The sequence below is a fragment of the Triturus cristatus genome, chromosome 7 (genome assembly GCF_964204655.1).
Source record: "Triturus cristatus chromosome 7, aTriCri1.1, whole genome shotgun sequence".
NCBI lineage: Eukaryota > Metazoa > Chordata > Amphibia > Caudata > Salamandridae > Triturus > Triturus cristatus.
In genome coordinates this window covers 238,308,658-238,328,185 of record NC_140590.1, presented here as the reverse complement: position 1 = coordinate 238,328,185, position 19,528 = coordinate 238,308,658, and the positions used below count along the sequence as shown (strand labels likewise).

At 44.4% G+C, this 19,528-nt stretch overlaps 1 protein-coding gene across 2 annotated transcripts in view; it reads left to right on the top strand.

Annotated features, from left to right (window-relative positions):
- The window catches only part of LOC146809301 (HLA class I histocompatibility antigen, B alpha chain-like), a 362,969-nt gene that overhangs the window by 102,521 nt on the left and 240,920 nt on the right, over positions 1-19,528 (top strand). For both annotated transcript variants that reach the window (XM_085616112.1, XM_085616113.1), the window contains exon 2: positions 14,619-14,714. In XM_085616112.1, the coding sequence (XP_085472238.1) occupies positions 14,619-14,714 (96 nt within the window). The remainder of the gene's footprint in view (positions 1-14,618; positions 14,715-19,528) is intronic.

Here is a 19,528-nt window from a genome sequence, read left to right as displayed (position 1 = left end):
TTAACTCTTCTCTTGGAAGGGGTCTGGTCTCCCCCACTTGGAAAGCAGCCCAGGTCATTCCATTGCGAAAAAACAATAAACTTCCAATGGATGACCTCTCCAACCTCCGTCCTATCTCCCTTCTGCCCTATCTGAGCAAGGTCCTGGAGAAGCATGTGAATAAACATCTTTCTAACCTTATCGAAGCAACCGGATACCTGGATCCGTCCCAATCAGGATTCCGTGCAAACTACAGCACAGAGACCACGTTGGTAGCCGTAACCGACTACATTAGACTTACTCTTGGTCAGGGACAGTCTGCCATCCTGGTCCTTTTAGATCTCTCCGCTGCGTTCGAGACGTTTGAGGAAAGCCCTTCCCTATCTCTCGGACTCTCTCTGCAAGACACTTGTTCAGGCACTCGTACTGAATAAATTGGACTACTGTAATGCTCTCTTGGTCGCTGCTAATGAGTCTGCGCTTAGCCGTCTGCAGGTGGTTCAAAACACCGCGGCACGATTAGTTACTAATGCCCCGTATAGATCAGCTTCACTCCCGCTGCTCCGACAACTTAATTGGTTGCCAGTGCGGAAACGGATCAAGTTTAAGCTCTGCTGCTTGACACACAAAGCACTGTGGGGACCCGGCCCCCCATATCTGGCTGCGAGACTCCTCCAATATACTCCCAGTCGCGACCTGAGATCCTGTTCCAAATCTCTGCTACTTACTCCGAGAATTAAGAGAACACGGTTAGGAGGTAAATCTTTCTCCTATCAAGCTCCTATGATCTGGAATCAGCTCGCCCTTCCCCTGAGGCAATGCTCCGACTACCTTAGGTTCAGAAAGATACTGAAGACCACCCTCTTCGCAGAATGATATTGCTTCAGCCGCCCCGCACTGCCTTGTTAGCGCCGAGAGACCCCCTTGGGGGTGATTCACGCGCTTTATAAACTATTAACATAACATAACATAACAGTATTTTAGCGATTCATTCATACATTCAATTTTGCGAGTCCTTAATAGCGAATCAGTAAAATTTGCTATTAAGGATTCGCAAAATTGATTTTACCTACATCTGGCCCTTAATTATTTAAGTTAGGTCGTGGTCAAGAAAGGTCCTAGAGAGGTTGTTAAAACAATGTGAAGACAGACTTCTAGATGTTTTAGGCCCGTTTCCAAGGATCTTTGATATGGTTGAAGAGCCCTATTTATTTGAACAGATCTAGATCTTGATCTGTTGTGGGGATGAAACCAAAGGGCACCAATGCAGGGCTTATAGCAGAAACACATAGAGTAAGTCCAAAACTAGGGGATTTTGTGAAAAATGAAACCAAGGGACTTTTGTTCGGCGTGAGATTGGTTAAATCGCTGGGGGAATATGTCCAGAATTTCACAGCCCTAGACATGGCATATGCCTCAATGAGAAAAGTTTCAGAGAAGGAAATTTACATGGCAGGGCTGGAAGGCGGGGGTCAGACTTTCGGCCGCACTGACTATGGAGGCCCATTTTCACAAGGTGGAGTATATGTCTAAAGTAGAGGAAATTTCAGAGGCAATTCTCATTCAGGAAGTCTATATCCTCAGCAAGGTCCAGTAGGGAGAAACAGAACACAGAAGCCAGATTAAAATATCATCTCAAAGCATGGGAAAAGATCATAAAGATTTGTGGGTTTTGGAAACAGGGAAGGGGTATGTGATAAAATTACATTCAGTTCCAATTCAAGAGAAAGAACCCATGGAAATATTTTTCCAGAAAGAGGTGCAAATGCTTGTAAAACAGGAAATAGAAGGAATGTTAGAAAAGGAGCATATTGAAGGTAACAGAGGAACAAAAAAAGGTTTGTCAGTATTCTATTTGTAGTGGAGAAAAAAACAAGGGCTGAAGACAGGTAGTCAATTTAGGTGAGCAGAATTTCCATGTGGTTTATAGACATTTCACGATGAAAGGAATACATATTTTGAGAGATAATTTAATGGACAAGGACTGGTTAGTAAAGAAAGATTTGAAAGAGACTTATTTCTCAGTAACAATAGCGCAAATATGTCAGCAATATCTTCAGTTCAGGTGGAAGGGACAGCTTTGCCACTTCACCTACCTCCTTTTTGGTCTGTCATCAGCTTCATAGTGTTTTTCAAAGGTGCTGAGACCAGTAGTGGGTTTACTTCAGAGAAAGAGGTGTGAGATTGTCAATTTATCTGGACGAAATATTGATAAGAATTTAAGAAACTTTGCAAAAACACAGTGTTATGGTTCAGGCAATTTTGGAAGATTTGGGAGTTGTAATAAATCAGGAGAAATCTATAATAGAGCCATTGCAGCATATGGAGTATTAGGGATTTGTAGCAGACATTGTGAAGGCTCAGTTGCAGTTGCCAGACAGGAAAATTATATTGGCAAAACAAGAAGTGAAAGGTTTACTGAGGAAACAGGAGGAAACTTTGCAGGCATTACTAAGGGTAATTGGCCTTCTGTCTTCATCGAGTCAAACATTTTGTACAGGTCCTTTAAATTACAGGACTTTGCAAAGGCTCAAGAGGTTTGAACAGAGGTCTGTGGTATGGAGTCAAAGTGAAGCAGAATTCAGAGGCACAGGAGGAATTAAATTGGTGGTTGGACAGTTGGCAGGCTTGGAATGGCTGGGAAAGTTTTGGTGCAATACCAGATTATGTGTTGGAGACAGGTGCAAGCAATTTATGATGTGGAGCAAGGTTGGATGGTCAGGAAATAGGAGGGAGATGGAGTATTCTGGAAAGTAAGGATCATATAAATTGTTGGAGATTAAAGCTGGGGAATTATCGATTTGCTGTTTCAGGAAGCAGGTACATGGATGAACGATTCTTTTGAAAATGGACAACATATCGGTAGTGACATAAACAGATTGGAAGGCATCAAGTCAAAAAGACTGTCAGAATTGGCAAAGGATTTTTGGGAATGGTGCATGGAGCACAAGATAAGAATGAGCGTGCAATATTTGCCAGGGAAGGAGAACTGATGCCAAGAGCATTTCAGGATATTCAGAAATGGATGGGTCCATTAGAGACATAGGGCCTCATTTATGAAAAGTGTTGCATCACTGGTTGAAAACAGCGATGTGACCCTTTTCATTGCACCATCCTTGCGACACCTTGGATGTGCCGTGTTTACAGTAAATCGCTCCATGTCACAAGAATTGACCAGTTACATCAAGGATCCTGATGTACCTGGTGGTGGAGTAATGATGCATTGCTGGAGTTTGTCTCTAAACAGACGCAACCCCAGCCATGTGTCATTACACATAGGCGAGTCCCATGTAAAAGGGCCTGCATCAGTCCTTACACCTGCTGTGAAGCAAGCGTAAGGATTTGACAGAATGAACTCATAGTGAAATCTCACAAAAAAGTGATGCAACAGTGACATAGGCCTCATAAATAAGGCCCATATTTGTCAGTGTCATGGTTGAAGAATCAATTAGACAGTTATGTGAGTTGGAGACCAACCCAAGGGCATTAGCAGTGGATGCTGTCAGTCTCAATTGGCAAGGTATGAAGGATTATGCGTTCCCACCATTCTCAATGATTCAGAGAGTTCTAGCTATGCCCCCAACCGGGACCAAATGTCTTACTTACTCTCCCTTTCCGCTCACCTAGCTGACATAAGGGTGGGGCAGGTGGTGTTTGGGGGAGATTTTAACTGCATTGCGAATGTGCAGCTGGATTGATCCCACCCTCCCCTCCCGGGATCTCAGGCACACAGGACCACAGCTGGGCTGTGGAATTGGATGGCACATTAGGAATTGCAAGATCTAACATGGAGGAGATTGGGAATATTCCTTTTACTCCCACATACACCATCTCCACGCGCGATTGGATGCATTTTGGTGGTCTCCAGCAATAGGTACCTCCATTAGAAACACAGAATACCTTGGTCCTACATTCTCAGACCATAGTCCCCTGTTAATATCATACATACCTCATGGGCAGAGGCCCCCAATACCTACATGGAGTCTTAACCCAGTGGCACTAGAAGATAAGCCGTTTGCAGAATCCTTGCTCTCCATTATAGACACATACTTTATCGAGAACACAAGCACAGCCGCAACAGCATTGGTAGAATGGTAGGCTTTCAAGGTGGTGGTGAGGGGACACTGCATGGGACAGACAGTTGGAATACAGAGGGAGCTGCACAGAGAACCTCTGTATCTGGAGGGGGAAATGCGTACACTAGATAATATGCAGGGGCCGGGGACACAGGTGCACACTCAGTTATGGACCACCCGAAAACAATATGATGAGGCTCTGGAATGGCTTAGATCCCATGATTACAGAGCTTATAAAATGAATAAAATCTTTCAGGATTGCTGTGAATGATTATACACTGCCCCATGGGGCGCCTCCCGGGTAGAGCTTAGCGGCTTCATGGTCCCGCTATACCTTTGCATGGTTGACGACGAAATTGCAGATGAGTTTGGTGGCCCGGTTACCTTGCAGGAGGTTAGGGGTGCCATGACACTGATGGCAGGTGGGAAGACTCCCGGTCCTGATGGCCTTCCTGTCGAGTTCTGTGAGAAATACAGGGATAGTTTGGCCCCCGCCTGGTGACTATGTACAACGAGGCTCTCCGCATGGGACGCCTGCTGTCCTCTATGCGGTGTGCACTGGTGATCCCGCTCCTTAAGACTACGGGCCAGGATGCAGGGGTAAAATACTTCAGGCCCCTGTCCATGCTTAACACTTATTTTAAGTTACTAAGTAAGATACTAGCAATTTGGCTTCTCCCACATATAAAACACCTCGTTCACTTCGACCAGAATGGGTTCATCCCCTCCCGTAATACATCGTATAATTTATGTAGATTATATTCAGTGCTCTACAACTCCGATGCCCGAGCTTTGACACGACTGCCTTCCTCTCAGTTGACCTGGAGAAGGCGTTTGATAAGGTGAATTGGGACTACCTGCTTGAAGTCATGCAGAAAATGGGGTTTGGGGTGGCTGGTTGAAGTGGGTACACTCTCCCCACAGCGAGAGTCAAGGGGGGGTTAGACTATTTGTCCACAAAAAATGGTATCACGCTGTACTCATCAGGGGTGCCCTCTGTCCCCACTCTTCTTCACGCTGGTGGTGGAACCACTTGCCGAGCTACTTCTCCGGGGAGGGTAGGGCCTGGGACTTACATTGAATGGAGGAACATACGCGATCTCCCTATACGCAGATGATTTGTTGATATATTTGGGAGATGCCGTGAGGGGGGCAGGAACTGACTTCGGACTGTTGGAGAGCTTTGGGACTCTTTCGGGCCTTCGGGTTAACCGGAATAAAACGCATCTGTTCCCAGTGGCTGAGCCCGCCCTTAGACCAGGGGAGCTCCCTGTAGAATATAACTGGACTCCCAGTACCTTTAAATGTTTGGGTATCCGGATTTCTCACTCATTGGAAGACATGAGGGAGGGCAATGTGGGCAGGGCCCTCCGTTCGAACATTACGACTATCACTGATGGCCCGAGTGTGCTGGATATTGAACATTACCAGCTGGCTGCACAGCTGCAATGGGTAGCCCAATGGCTGGAGTGGGTGAACCAGGATGGGACTTACCTGGCCAAATACTGGCAAAACTGCTAAACCAGGCCACGAAGGTCTCATATACCTCGACGTTACAGTACACGGCCACAGTGCTGGAAAAGATGCATGGCAAGACTGCCGGTCACTCCGAGATACTCCCCAACACTACCACTGGTGGGGTTGTCCTACGGTGAACCACATGGGGGTGGAGCAACTGGTGCCCTGGACAGAGGCTGGGATAGAGCCAATGGTAGATTGCTACCTAGACACATTTTTAATTTTCTTTGCTGAACTAGTGGAGTGGTGCGGACTTCCCCCAGGCCAGTTCCTTCTATATGAGGAGATGGTGCAGGCGTTCAGGAGACTGTGGTGAACAGGAAGAGATGAGCCAGCTGCGCATTTGGTTCTCCATTCACTAATCACATTGGGTACAGCAGGGCACCAAATAAAGTGGTTCTATGCATCGCTTCTCGAGGCGTCTCTGTCTCCGATGCTGAAATTGAAGGGTAGATGGGAAAGATCCCTGAATAGGACACTTACTGACTCAGAATGGCGTAGAGTATTGGAATCTTCCAAAAATATCTCCTGCAGCACCCGTCTCAAATACCTGCAATTCAATTATGTACATATGACATACAAGACCCGCACCACATCCAGGCCGCCTTTGGAGGAGAGCCAAGAGGCTGCCCGAGGTGTGGCCAACTGGATGCAGATTTCCTTCATATGACTTGGAGCTGTGCGTCGCTGCAAAGTTTCTGGGTAACAGTACTAGCTATGATCAATGACACACTAAATTGTGCGCTTGATCACTCGGCAGAGGTGTGTCTACTGAGCCTATAAGCGTAAGGTTGGGAATACATTTATTGATCTGTCCTTGGCACTGGTCAAGAGGCGAATCGCTAAAATAATGAAATCAGCCATGGGACCACAGAGTAGCACATGGATCCAAAAGGTGTCTGGGTGGGTTGCTGCAGAGGGTAGTGCGCTGGGTAGGAATGACCAGCGTCCAATTCTAGAAGCATGGAGGGACACATTGTTTAACTGGGACCACCCAAGCCGCCCTAATAGCAAAAATTATGAAAGTGGGTCTTCCACGGAGTAAGAAAGCGCGGACACTGGGGTAATGAGAGGGCGAGGCATAACAAACGACACGACAGGGACACTCCATGTGCTGATTCTGGGTCACCACCCCCCTTACCCCCCAACAACAATAATAATACATATTTTAGTACAAGGACATAGGGGTCCGATCGACAGTTATAAAGGCTAGATTTGACCTGCCATGAAGCGAGGACACTAACTTAACCACCCCACTACAAATCCTGCCAGACTTATAGGCACCTACATGCACTGTTTGAGGTTGTTCTTTTCTTCTTTTATTATTTTGTTAATTAGTGATATTCTTATGGCATCCTTGCTGCATGGAGCTGCCGCTGAATTCCATAGCACTCCCTATCAGTTAGTAGGCCCCAGGGAGTAAGAAAAATGGCATGAACAGGAGCATCTATGTCACGAGAAATAGGTGGGCTATAACAGACAAGAGCCCCCATGTGAGAGATAGGTGAGCGCAGTTGATTAACAAGAAGTCTCTTAACCACACACATTGCATGCCGCCTACTAAATAAATGTGATGCAATAATGTCTTGTAATACGCAGTAAATGCCCAAGTGGGAAGAATTTGGAAAGCTGTGTTCAATCTGTACTGTTTATCATTTAATACCTACTGTACAATGTCATGGATGATTATAAAATGCCAATAAAGATATTTTCAACAAAAAAAATTGGGAACATAAGCTTGGTATCTGTTGGTGATGAAAGAGAACATCCTGTGGTGGAATCAGGTTTGCTCAACCTTCTAGTTTGGAGCATTTCAAGAAATCAGATAGATTTGACTGAAAAGGTAAAAGGACACAGAGGAAATCACGAGAGGAACTTTGAATAGATTTTGCCTCACAGCCTAAATGAGCTCCAATGCAAGTGGACAATCCTCCTGAGGGTCTACCTCTCCCCGTATGGATCGCTGGGATACTAAAGAAAGCGTACCCCTGCCTACTCAATTCATCCCTAGACCATGTTTCTCTGAACATACCGATTTCGTGGTGTTCGATGAAGAGTCCCCATTCAGGGTTCTTCAGTTTAGATGTTAATCCTGCTATGTTCCAAGAAAGTATTTTCAGACTTGGGGTGTGCACTATAGTGGCATGTATGGGGGGTTGATGGTTATACTATCTAATGTGGACTCTTTTTGGCAAAGTGTACTTGGGTTGAGATTTAAGTTAAATGTTTTTCTGGAGAGTTGGGGGTTTAAAGAAGAAAAGGTCAATGATTGGGTAGAAAGTAATGATAAAAGTATTCAGATAAGCAAGGTGGCTACTAAAAGGAGTAGGTATTTTATTTTATATGGAGGGGGTTAAATGCCTAGCATGGAATGTTGCAGGGTTAAATAGCAGGATAAAGAGACGACTGGTGGCAGAAGAGCTAAAAATGCATAATCCTAGTGTGGTTATGCAAACAGAGACACATCTATCATATAAAGACCGGGGATTGCTAAAACAGTTAGGGTTCGAGGTTATAGTATGTTCTACACAGAGTGTTTCCATACGCGGAGTTGCAATATTAAAGAACAAACGGTTTAGGGTAACAGTTGGTAAGACAACATCAGATAGGGGAGGTCGCTGGGCTATCTCACAGTTTATAATAAAAGAGAGGAAATATGTGTTCTGTGTTGTGTATGGTCCTAACAACGATGATCCTACGGTGGTGGAAAAGATAAATATGGAACTTTTGAACTGGGAGGGGGATTGGGTGGTGATGGGTGATTTTAATTGTATTATGGACTATGGAATTGATACGACAAGGAGGGGAGCATTTCAGAGGAAGCGGAAAACACATAGGGCAATCTGGGAACTGGGTCGACTACAGGCTATCAGTGATGCCTGGAGAGCATTGCACCCAAGCTTACCAGGGTATACTTATTTTTCGGCCCCACATAAATCCTATTCAAGAATAGATATGGCTTGGGTGTCTGCACAAATATTATGGTCTACAGAAATAGATATATGCCCGAAAATAACATCAGATCACAATCCCATCCTTCTTACTTTTAAATTCAATACAGAGAATAGGCCACCAAGTTTTTTTCATTCCCTAGGTATCTTTTATCAGATGCGGATTATATCGCTAGCACCCAGGAACAAATCAAAAGCTTCTTTGAAGAAAATACGGGGTCTACCACTCCCCTCGTGGTGTGGGATACATTTAAAGCCGTTATTAGGGGGCATACCCAACAGTATATCTGGGACCAAAATAAAATTAATAAAGGGATTCTGAAGGAGACAACCTCTACAATACGTAGGGCAGAAGATTTGCATGCGGAGGCAGTTCTGAAGGGGGCGGGCGAGTCAGAACAATTGGGGTTTGAGCTAATTAATCTTAGATTGAGTCTGAAGAAAACACTTACAGAGAAGAGCATGGTTAAATATAATAAATATCGGCAGATACAGTATGAGTACGGGGAACAATTGGGAAAATGTTGGCCTATAAAGTAGCTGATGACAGAGCTAAAGCCCACATTACAACCATTAGGGGGCCTGCTGGTAGACTGTATGAGCACCCACAGCAGATTTTAGAGCAATTTGCGAGGTATTATCAAGTATTATATACTTCTACAATACAGCCAAGGCAGGTAGATATTCTGGATTATATTCAGGGATGTTTCCTGCCAAGTATAGGGGAGGAGATCGCCGAGTCTCTGGATGTAGAGATACGTTGGGAGGAGATTGAAATGGCAATTGGGGCTCTACCATCGGACAAGGCTGCGGGGGAAGACTCTGTTCCCCTAGAATTTTATAAAAACCTTTAAGGATGATCTGAGGCAGCCTTTTTAGCCAGACGATAGCGATTATCAGTGTTAATGGGCAGGTCCCTGATTCCTGGAACATGACAAAAATTGTCTTTTTCTTAAAAAAGGATAAACCAGCAGAGGAATGTGGGTCTTATAGACCGATTTCGCTCATTAACACTGATGCAAAAATATTTGCAAAAATACTGTCTAATCGGCTAGCTCCGGTGATGTCTAGTCTGGTTTCTCCCCAACAACATGGGTTTATTCAAAACTGAGATACAACTACTCATGTAAATACGACAGTGCCAGCGTTCGATGTTGCCAGTATTACATCCACCCCACTCGGCATGATTCTATTAGACGCTGAGAAAGCGTTTGACCGAGTGAGGTGGGAGTTTCTCTGGGCTGTAATCGATGCCTTTGGGATCGGCAGTCACTTCAAAAAATGGGTACAAGCACTATATGATAAGCCCAGTGCTGAATTAGCATATTCAGGTTTACTATCATCTGTTTTCCTCGTGTCTTGTGGCACGCGCCAGGGGTGCCCTCTCTCACCCCTATTATTTGCTCTATATATAGAACCATTCATCTGTGCTCTACAAAATAATCCCCGAATAAGTGCTCTTAGTAATGAAACAACTTCTTTAAAGGTTACCGCTTATGCGGATGACCTGGCAGTATTTTCTACAGATCCAGGGCCAGCATTAGGGGAAAAAACAGCGGCTGCTGCCGGGTTTGGTCAGATATCAGGGTATAAATTAAATATTAATAAGACCCAAATATTAATTAATCAGAAACCGTTAGCTGTTATACAGGGGGTATGTACAGTCGTCGCTTATCTGGGGGTGCGGATATCTGCACAAATAGAGAAAATTATTACTCTGAATTATGAGGAGCTGCTGAAGGATGCAATTAAATCATTTAAAAATTGGCACAAGCGACCGATAGGCATCATAGGTCGTATTAATATTATTAAAATGAAAATCCTGCCAAAGTTTCTATATCTTTTTCGCTCTATTCCATTACGGGTCCCCAACTCCTTTTTCAAATGATTAGAAGGGGCAATTGGTAGCTTTATATGGGGATACAAGAAATCTAGGCGAGCGATAGAAAGATTAAAACTACCATTTGGCCGAGGAGGCTTGGAGCTACCGGATTTCAAGATGTATTTCTGGTCAGCTTTTTTTGGTCACTTTTGTAGTCTGATTAATCCTGCGAGTACTTTATTTTTTCATACATTTATGTTGGGGGAAGAAAGTAAAATGTTTCTGTATAGAATAATGGACCCTAATTATTTCAAAAGGGTTAAATTTAAGACCGCTCGGGATAGCATATATATCTGGCGGGCTATCTTGCATAAAGGTAATATATCTCCATATCATGATAAATTCCCTCTGTATTCTAACCCTGCTTTACCTAGTATATTTCACGATGTGGTGGGGAAAAGTTGGATCAGATTGGGAGTACGATGCTTGGGTGATCTTTTCGATTTTAATGGTATTATCGCTTTCGAGAGACTACAACTCATATATAAATTGCCAAATCATATGCTGTTAAAATATTATCAGATCCGAGACTACTTTATAAAGCATCTGAAGTTGACTAATATAATTGGTTCTGAGGTTTGGAATTTCATATATGATAAAGTAAGGGAATCTATGATTAGTAAGGTTTATAAATGGCTGAGCAGCAACAGAGCAGATGATTGTGGAAGATTGGCTGATCAATGGAGTAAAATATTGGAGATTCCTGTAGGGGCTAGTAATTTAATACAAGCATTGGGCATTATAAAAGAGGTGGTGCATTCTACTAATCTGAAATTGCATCAACATCGGACGATCTGTCTTCTCTATTATACACCTGAGAGGATAGCCAATTGGGCGGTTAACAATATAATTACAGATAGGATGAAGTGCCCAAGGTGTGATTTGTATAAGGCAGATATCAAACATATATTTGTAACGTGTTTGGAGCTAAAAACTTTTTGGCAGGAAATCCAGAATATTATCCATCAGAAATTGGGGTTAGAAATACCCCTGACAGTAGGGGAAATTATGTTGGGCTGTAGTAACATTGGATCTAAAAGTAGCGGTCTATAAACTATTTTGTCTCTGCAAGGCTGATCATTGCTCGAGAATGGATATCGCCAAAGCCTCCAAATGTGATGGATTGGTGGCTCTTGGTCCAACAGACACATAATATGGAACAGGAACTGGCTAAGTCAAGAGGCATACGTTCAGTTGTTAAATGTCATAAAATATGGGGGTCTTGGCTTTAGATAGCCTCTTGGAAACTCTAGGATACTTAATGTGGTGCAAATAAGAGGGTGAGGTTCTAGAATGTATCTCGGTACTTATTTCTTCCTATGTGCTCCTAGTTTAAATACCTTATCTGTGATATAATTTTTTTATATTGGCGGTATGCGGCATTGATACTGTTCTGATGTATTTGATTGTACTATGTATTACCTAATCATTGACAAATAAAAAAAATGTTAAAAAAAAGAAATGTTTTTCTAGCTGATGGAGAGAATTTTCCATCCTTGTTTACTGATTTACTTGAGTGCGTGACAGCAAGGGGTTTATCTTAATTCTGTGTGCCCTCAAGATCTTGATTTGATTTATCCTCTGGTGAACTGCTTTTCCCCGCCTCTATAGGTTGAACTATGGCCTTAGATAGTGTTAAATAGTCACTCCTTTGGGCAGTCCCTCTTGCCTGAATGGTACGCGTGCTGGGTTGAGATCTATCTTGTATGGGGGCTACCACTTACGTTAGTAAGTCTACTGCCTCAAGGGGGCTGAACCTATTATTCACTGGAATATTAAAAAATAATGGAGTTGTTTGCGCCTGCAGAGGTGTGAAAAATTGGATATTCTGGTTCATTGCCCACTTCGGGTAATAAGCTCCTCTGGACTCTTGTAGATGCTGACCAAAGGGATAAAAGTAACCTAGGGGCAATAAGTTGACAGATCTCCCAGGCCTGGCTAAGTGGTGATCTAAAAGGTAGTTTACAATCCACCTGTTCCAAAAGTTAATGACAACACAGTCGCCAGTGATATCTTTTGGTCTCCAACCTACCCACCCTACCCTACGAATCATAATGATTTCATTTATATCTCTATTGGAAAACTGTTTGTTATTAGTTAACCAATGGATGCATTTGTTCTTCAAATCAAATAGGATTCCCTAATGCCTTTCTTTAATTCAGGGACTCCAGCTAAAATGACTATGTAAGGGATTGAGGCTGGGGATAGATTAATGCATGGAAGGGCTGTCCCTGCCTCATAGGATCCCTCCTGTGGCCTGCTCTTTTGCCTGTCCCTTGCAACAGTGGAGGAGCTTTCAGAGGTTCCGACAGCCCCCCAGCATTAACCTTTTCTTTCTGTGCTCCCTGCTTAAGCTCCTGCCCATAAGTAATATTTCCTTTCTCCACCCCCTTAGGGCTGCTGTATTGCTTTCCCTCCTTCTCCTGATTTAATTGTGGTATTTTGTTAGGGGGGGTGTATTATCTTTCACGAGCTGGGGGACAATGTGTTGACCGACTCCTTTTCTCTCAAGATCACCTCAGTCCTATCCACCCATCGTTCTACTAGTTTTGTGAGTTTATCAACCCGATCCCATACATTTTTTAATTCGTCCCTCACTATGGTCGTTATTTGGACCTGCATGTCTACAACCACGTCCGTGACCCAGGCTGGCTGTTCTGGGCCTCCATTAGATAGGGGACTATGATCTTTAGCTTTCGCGGCGGTAGGAGTCTCAGGGGCTGGAACTTTTTGTTAAGGCCCTCTAGATACAATGGCTTTAGTCTTTCCTTTTTTTGGGCGGGCCCCCCTGGGTAAAAAACGTCCACCCTGCTTTCTACGGAGGGTCCTGTGTCGCATAAGGCTAGTTCCTGGTCCGTGATGAGGAGGGAGTCTGTTAATACAAGTGGACTAGCAGGTGCAGCAAGAATAGGTGTGAGGGATAGTCGCCTTTCAGTTAGTTCAATTCCATTAGCCACTACGCCAATGGCTCTCTGGAGCATCCGGTCTATTGATGTCTTTTGGATAGAGGAGGCGGGCTGTACTGGGGCTACATTTGGCTTTCCCGCCCTGGCTCGCATCCCCATATTTGCAGGAGGGATTCATTTAGTGGCCAATTATAGGTGGCCAGGGGGCCTTATGTCACTAACCTTGGTGAGGATTTGAGGGGGTCCACTTCCAGGGCGTGTCCTACTCCCCTTCGAGGACTTAGGGGGGTGGACAAGCCCTGCCTCTTCCGGCCACTGATGGGCGCAGATGGGCCTGCCCTTGGCCCGTGCTTCCCCAGGCACTCCCGCGCGCGTCCCGCACTGCGGGAGGGCTTCTCCGCTGATATCGCGCCTACAGGCGCCGCGATGACGTCCCCAGCAAGCGTCAGGCATTGCCTGCTGGGGGTTGTAGTTTGGCCGTTGACGCCGTTGCCCTCACGGCGGGATCCTGTTGGAATGCGCCTGAGCCGTTCCCCTCACGGCTGAATGTCCGGTGGCAGTGGAAGGATGAGCGATGTAAAGCCGTTCCCCTCACGGCACTGGTGTCCTCAGGTGAGCGCGTCCCCTGGTGATTTCTATACTCAGTGGATGTTCTATTGTTCTATGACTTCTGTTCAGGGCCGGACTGGGAACAGAAATCGGCCCCGGCAAACTGCTCAGCTGCTCCCCCCCCTGGGGTGAGGGTGAGTGCAGCCGAGCAGTTTGCGAAGGCCAGTTCTGGCCGATTTTGTTACGGGGGAGTGATATTGCCGGCCCCCGGTAACAAAAACGGTCCCCCTGAGACCCAAAACCGGCCTCCACCCTAGCGGCCTACAGGGGAAACGCCCGGTGCCCGCTATGGCTAGTCCGGCAGTGCTTCGGTTGTTCTATTTGAAGCTTTTACATGCTGCTAAGAAGAGGTAAATAAAAGGTTATGCATAGTACTAGCCTCCTTGTCTTTAATAAAATCACAATTCTCTAAACAGTTAACCTCTGAGAATTTACATTGTCACTATCAAGTTAATAACTAAATCATGAAAAGGCATTAATCAGTTTCTGTTTCGTACTTCCTTCTAATTTATCATAAATTATTCTGGGTTAACCTTCAGACATATGTGTTAACAGGCTTGTGGGAATCTGACTTTCAGAAAACCTGACATTTTCAATTCACCACAAAATCCAGATTTATATCTTTTTTGAAAAGGAGATCACATGATGTTTTAATCTCAAATTCTAAATACATTTCTTTGTTGTGTTCTTTTTTCAGAAGTTTTTGAGATCCTTCTATGGAAAAAGCTTGTTAAGATCTACAGCCTCACTCTCATCGTTCAAATCACCATATCGATGGTACTGGTCAGTATGTGTGAGTATTCATGACATGACCTGTATATTCCCAGCCTGCAATGGGGTGCAACATTTGCTGCTACCTTGTTACCCTTTGTCCACATTATATCTTGACCTCATATAGGATTTAAGAAACAAGTTAGAGAAAACAATTATTGATATACTGTAATTTTTGCAATTTCTATAATTCCAATTATTGCAATTTAAGTTTATTTTTTATCAAGCTAATTCCTGGTGCATGGCCCAAGTTCATTTTGGAATATGTCAAATGTTCACAGCATAATAAATGAATACAAGTACAGAGTCCATAACATAATAACAAGAATTAATTAAAATTCTTTCAAAAAAGATGCAGTGATTTTACAGTATGTATATACAGATGAGGTGGGATTCTCATGTGCAAAACATCAACAGAGACATTTTAAGGCATGGGCAAAGTGGGCTCTGGCCAAGGACCCCAGCCTTTCAGCCCCCCCCCCCTCCCCGAGAGAGTCTTGCCCTATTGACCTTGAATAATTCTTAAACAGATTGTTGTAAATAGTCTGTTCCATTAATTTATTTTTATTGTGGGAAATGTGTGAGAGTCTATTACAGCTATTTTTCAGACAAATATTGTATTTAAGTTTCATGCAACAGCCACAAAAAGTGTGCTGTAGATCAAAACAGGAACTCTCATATGAGAAATAGCAGGGGGTCACAGAGATTATTTGTAGTAATATTAGTGAGTTGCTGCTATATTACAATATTGAAAACACAGGTCATTAGCCCTGAATATTAGATTTAAACACATTTAAAATTTGGACGAGGGTGCATGTGCACTGTCAGTGACCTGGCCAAAGAGGGCATGAAAGAGCTGTAACTGGATCATAAATTCAAGGCTGTTCCAAACAGAGGACCCCAAAATACGTTTGGCCCAGGGCCCCCAAAATCCTTAAGATGTCCTTGATCAACAACCAAAAAACCTCAAAAGGAGAATAATATGGATGGTAAACCTGACATCCCGGCGTGGTATTCCCCTTGAAATATTTCCCTTCACCCCTCTCTTTTAGCTGAATTTGTTTGTGTTGACTTTAGGACTCTATCCTTCAAACACTGTAAAATTGGCTCACACCTCATTGGCACATTTAATTTACTTGTAAGCTCATAGTAGATGGTACTACATGTACCCAGGACCTATAAATTAAATGCTACTAGGGAGCATGCAGCACTTACTGTGCCAAGCACTAAAGTAGCCCTTTCAAAACATGTCTCAGGCCTGCCACTCTGCCCTGCAGTGCATTTTTAAACTGCTGTTTCGACTTGGCAAAATAAGCTTTTTGCCAGGCGTAAGCATTCCTTTTGAATACTTCTAAGTCACCCCTAAGGTAGCCCATAACCACTTTAAAACGTAGGACATGAGTACGTACGTTTTACATGCAGGCAGTGAAACATTCCTAAAGTCGTTTTTCACTGTTGTAAGACTTTGCTCTCCCAATAACTAACACTGAGTTACCTTATTACACTTAATCAGTGATAACTTAAGGTTGAGGGCAGGTACCTATATACTGTTTGCTAGGCCTGTTAGCCTTAGGGTGGTCGTCCCCCAAACCTTTTGCCTTCACCCCTCCTATTTTTGCTGATCTCGTTTTTGTCGGCCTTAGGACTCTGTGCACTTCACCACTGCTAACCAGTGCTAAAATGCTTGTGCTCTCTCCCCTAAACATGGTAGAATTGGCTTAAACCCAATTGGCACATTTAATTTACTTGCAAGTCCCTAGTAAAGTGGAGCCCCATGTACACAGTGGCTGTAAGATTAAATGCTACTAGTGTGCCTGCAGCACTGATTGTGCCACCCACTTAGGTAGCCCTGTAAACTTTTAGAAAGTTTAAAGTTTTTGTGTCCTAATCATTTGGCACCTGCAGCCTGTCCATGTGACACATGACGAGGTGTAGCTGGCAGTTGGTCTTTGTATATTGCTCCCAGACAATGAAATAAAAGGCCATAGGTGCTGGTAGGATGGTGCATCTCTGACTTGTTGAGGGAAAGGAGGTGTGCCCTACCACACTTGTACATCAGAAAAACTCTACCTGAGCACACTCACAAAGAGTTTGACTGTAGGCTATTGTGACCCCCAGACAACTTGGGCCCAGGACAGGGAGGCAGAAAATTCCAAGCTACTCTGGGGGTGGAAACCTCCAGAACCTTCTCCTACAACAAAGTGGGCAGAAAGTATAAATATTGGACCATCAGACCAACTCCAGTAAGCATCTGGACCTGTGGAAGATGCAGAAGAAGGACTACTCTGCTGCTTTGCTGCAAGAAGGACTGTCACACCACTGCCCTGCTGTGCTGCCCTGCTGCCCTGCTGCCCTGCTCCCCCTCCCATCCAAGTGAGAAGGCCTGGACCAGTATCTTGAACCCAGGACAACCAGAGGGACTCCAAGTGCTAATTAAATGGTCTCATGACCACAGCCTAAGGACATAACAGGCTCCAACAATCTTGAACCTAGCACTAGGACTCTGCCAGCTGTGAGTCCTACCCTCCCAAGTGGTACCACCCCAGTCCTGGACCCTTGATGTTGGGGCCTGATGTTGCTCTGCCAGTCCAACTGTGGTCTGAGCAGAACCGATGCAACGCATTGCCTTTCAGAATTCCACATCGGAACCACAGTGTGATGCAATCCTCAATATAGGACTTTGCATTGCAGCCCATGGTCTCCTCGGAACTGGCGCTGTGTGACGCATCCTCGGCAAAGGTCTTTGCATTGCAAGCCTCTAGTCGACGGCACCCCTGACAATGACGCAGTACTATGCGTCTCAAATCCCTAAACTTCTTTGAAACTAGCTGGTGCGTGATGCATCTTCGACGCACTTCTTCGCATCACAATCCTCTTGTCAATGGCATCCTCGATGACAATGCTGGACCTCGCATCGCAGCCTTGCAGAATTGCCACTGCACGGAGCAGCTCCACACCAGGATCTCGCATCGCCTCAGCAGTGTGACGCATCCTCCACGCGGGATCCATCAAAGCTCCGCAACCAGGATTTAAGGTACTCTGTCCCTGTAACATGGCTGCACTCCTTTGCTGTCGACCTGAACTTTTGATTTTGTCCCGGTCTGGCATGTCCAGATAGCCACAATTGGTGCTTTGTGCTTTTGGGGCTATTTTCACTTAAATCTTTAAAAATTACATTTCTCTGGTTCTACAATTTTGGTCATAAATTATTTAATAAATGTTGTTCTATTTTTCTAAATTGGTGTGGGACTTGTCTTGTTCTGTGTTTTACTTTATTACTGTTTATATTGCCGATACGTTAAGCCTGACAGCTCTGTGCCAAGCTACCAGAGAATCACCATCACAAGGATTGTGGTTGCTGCTTGAGTAGGATTTCACACTCCTCAACCAATAACCCAATTTCTCACACTGTTTACACTCAAATGAATTGTAATTTTAAATCCTCTTTAATGGTGATGTTGGATTTTAAGTCACAATTCTGAAAATGCCTCTTTTTGAAAGTTGGCAATTTCTTATACCAAACATTTGTGCATTCAGTTGGTGTCCTGACTCACATGCCCGTATGTGTCTACACCGATAATATGCTGCACCCTGCATCTAAGGCTTAGGAAGCCTCCCTTAGCGTTGACTGGCATAGATTAAAAATAGTGTATTGACTGTGCCACACGTGGTGAGGGCGCAGTCGAGTTTGAGCAGTTTGCACTGCTCCTGCAGTCTGCTATAGCAGAACTGCTGTCAGTTGTTTTTTGGGTCACTCAGGGTGGCACAAACAGTGCTGCAAGCCCTGGGGACCCCTTTGCCACCCATGCCCTGGGTACCACTGGGAAACAAAACAAAATAATGGACAGAGTGCTCAAACTTTTTAATCACTCACTCCCAGTCAAGAAATCTGGATTTAATCCATTGCTCTTTTGATCACTATGCCATCCCAGTTTGGATCCAGCCATATGTAAATCAGTCTTGACCCTGCTCCTCATGGGAACAGTCCAGCCTGAACTGCCACGCCAGGTCCTTCCTGGACCTGAAACAAGCACCTTGGGACCGGTTTCGGGGTATCACCTCTCATCAGCCAGGCTACCTTGAATCCGGTGGCACAGCGAGCAAGGGACCCAACCTGGGCATCCCCTTGCCCACTTAGGGCAAACATAACAAAATGAGGGACGGAGTGCTAAAACTTTTTAACCACTCACCCTCAGTCAAAAGATCTGGGTTTAATCTATCGTTCATTTGCTCAATATGCCACCCTAGTTTGGACCCAGCCATATGAAAATCAGTCTTGATACTGCTCCTCATACCATATTTTGTAAAATTGCTATCAAACGAGTATGCTAGGTGTAAATAATTGGGTTATTTGTTGTGCAGGATGTTATATATGGACTAAGCAAGTAATCGTTCCACAATTTCCCTTTACTGGGAACCAAGCAGCCCATTGTAGCACTTGGCTCTCTCAGGGTAGCAAGGCAGGGTTGCTGCTTGAGTAGGGTTTCACACTCCTCAACCAATAACCCAATTTCTCACACTGTTTACACTCAAATGAATTGTAATTTTAAATCCTCTTTAATGGTGATGTTGGATTTTAAGTCACAATTCTGAAAATGCCTCTTTTTGAAAGTTGGCAATTTCTTATACTAAACATTTGTGCATTCAGTTGGTGTCCTGACTCACATGCCCGTATGTGTCTACACCGATAATATACTGCACCCTGCATCTAAGGCTTAGGAAGCCTCCATTAGCGTTGACTGGCATAGATTAAAAATAGTGTATTGACTGTGCCACACGTGGTGAGGGCGCAGTCGAGTTTGAGCAGTTTGCACTGCTCCTGCAGTCTGCTATAGC